General features: G+C 52.0%; 1 protein-coding gene across 1 annotated transcript in view; it reads right to left on the reverse strand.

The window, feature by feature from the left end:
• Window positions 1-1,374, reverse strand: part of LOC104405951 (selenium-binding protein 1-A-like) — a 5,571-nt gene extending 4,197 nt beyond the window's left edge. The window contains 2 exon segments of the mRNA XM_010014803.1: window positions 225-337; window positions 1,329-1,374. Of these exon segments, the coding sequence (XP_010013105.1) occupies window positions 225-337; window positions 1,329-1,335 (120 nt within the window). The 5' untranslated portion in view covers window positions 1,336-1,374.
• Between the last annotated feature and the right edge of the window lie 888 nt (window positions 1,375-2,262).

Here is a 2,262-nt window from a genome sequence, read left to right on the forward strand (position 1 = left end):
ACCGAGACCGTGCCTCCCCACCCCCCGAGGGGGAGCGATGGTGCACGGGGGAGCCTGAGGATGGGGTGTGGAGTGGAGTTCATGTGTAGTTTGTAGGCACAGAAAGGGTCAGGGTCTTGGGGAGAACAGGGCAGGCATCGGCCTCCGGACTGAGCCAGCAGCTTTGGGGAGAGGGAAGGACAAGCACTGGGCTGTTTCCCAGGCTGAGATAAAGTGTTTGGTACCTCACAGTAGTGTGGAGATTGGGGGTTGACATCCACAGTGGCCAGAAAGTCAGGTTTCTTCCTCCCTGTGTTCCTGTAGATGCAGGGCACATACACAATCTCCTCCCGGGGACCTTTCAAGACAGAAACGTTCCATGAGCATCAGCAGAAACCACCTTTGACAGAATCAAAACCTTGCCTCTATCAGCCTGGATCTCCCTCCGGGGGGGCCCGTGTGCTCCCCCATGTTTATGGGGTGGTTGGATGTGCATCTCTGCCGTACCAGAGGCACGAGGCTGAGTCAAAGGCAGAACCCCCCCAGGCCCTTGGGCCATCCCATAGTCCTACCAAGCAGCAAAAATCTACTCCTTTCAATCCCTGCCCAGCCCTGCCAACACATGTGGCTGTTTTAAAGCCTCATCTCTTCACTGTGGTTTTCTTCATGGTTCAAAGACATGTCAGGAGAGGACTCACAGATCATGAGCAAGCTCCAGAGCCCTTTAAGGTTTCTCAGAGGTGTTTGCTAAGCCCTACAGAAGAGGATTAAGGGAGGGATGGCCAGAAATGATGCATTCATCAGCCTCTTCACAGCAGAGCACCAGTGTTTTGGCAACGCAGCAAGAAGGATACTCAGGTAAAGAGTCCAGACATGTAAGGAAGCAGCCCATGAGGCTGGTTTTTATACAAGAAGGTTTTGTCACGTTGTGATCTTAGCTATGAGGCCAGAGTGCAATGGATGAGGATGGTCACCTCTCCCTTCCCAGGTTCAACTCCATTGGTGGTGTCTGGTGGTGTCGTGGGGCTCTACCAATACAATTGCCTCTGAGAAACTGAAAAAATCCATTTGGTTTTGCCCAGGGAAGCCACAGGTGACTCTGCTGCAGGCTATGACCCATCCCAAGCCAGCCCAAAACCTGAAAGGGTTTGTTCTGACACCAAGCTGTCATTATGCAATTGATGTTTGGCCTCAGGACAGACCAGAAACAAAACCATCGCTTCCCTACGCTTGCTGGGAGCCTCCTCAGAGAAGGGAGTTAATTGATAACGCCCTCTTGAAAGCGTTTTAATGTTCACTCCATCACCACAGCTTTTCCCTTCCCTGCCTGCCTGGGGTTTCAGACTTGCCTTTCATGGCATCCAGAGGTGAGGCGAAGCCAGGACCACACGCTCCACACTTCTCTGCATTGGGGAGAGCAGAGACAAACAGAAATGAGATGACAGCAGGTTCTTTTAATCCCCTTTTCCAAAGGAACTGCTTGCTGGAGTGGCTGGAGATCCCACCCAAGGCGAGCCAGGATGCCAGCTCCTGGCATCATCCTGCCAGTCCCTGTGCTGCTGCTGTGGGTCTCCAGGCCCGTCAAACCCCACCAGCCTCGCTCCCCAAAGCACCTGAAAACTGCTGAGGGGGTTTTTCTTAATGCTGTAGAAGGAGAGTTGTCAGGAAACAGCCACCACCACCAGCAGGACCCTTCTCCCCATCTACAGTGGCAAGCCTGAGGAGAGGGAGGAAAACCCTGGCTAAATTGTACACCTCAGCTTTGCTTCGTCAGCTTCTTACTTGGTTTTATTCTTCTCCATTACTCGTGTCCCTGCTCCTCCAGGGAAATGCTCCTACCTGAAGCAGTGAGAAACCACCCCTACAGCTTGCTTCTCCCTTCTCCTTACATTACTCCTGCAAAACCAGCCCCATCGAAGCCAGACTTCACACTGGGGGCTCCCTGCCATGGTAGATCTGACTATAGCAAGCACAGCCTGTACAAGTTGCAGCTGAATAAATGAGGGAATAGTTAGAAGGCTTTTAATCAGCAGTCTACCTAAATGTTTCCTGGCACTTTTAGAAGCTTGAGAAAAGAAACCCTTTCCTGCCCAGAGAAAACACATTCGTCCCCATGTTTCTTTTCACTTTATGCTTTCTGGGTGTCAGAGTAACAAAACCACAGGACCCGGATCCAAATGAGTTTAGGAGGACTCCAGAGCAGAGCCCACGGCCAAAAGGCAGCAGCAGTCCCAAGTCTTCTCTTGAGAGCAAGCTGCAGTCAACGGAGAGATCTCTTACCTG

Source organism: Nestor notabilis, unplaced genomic scaffold (assembly GCF_000696875.1).
Source record: "Nestor notabilis isolate BGI_N333 unplaced genomic scaffold, ASM69687v1 scaffold17625, whole genome shotgun sequence".
NCBI lineage: Eukaryota > Metazoa > Chordata > Aves > Psittaciformes > Psittacidae > Nestor > Nestor notabilis.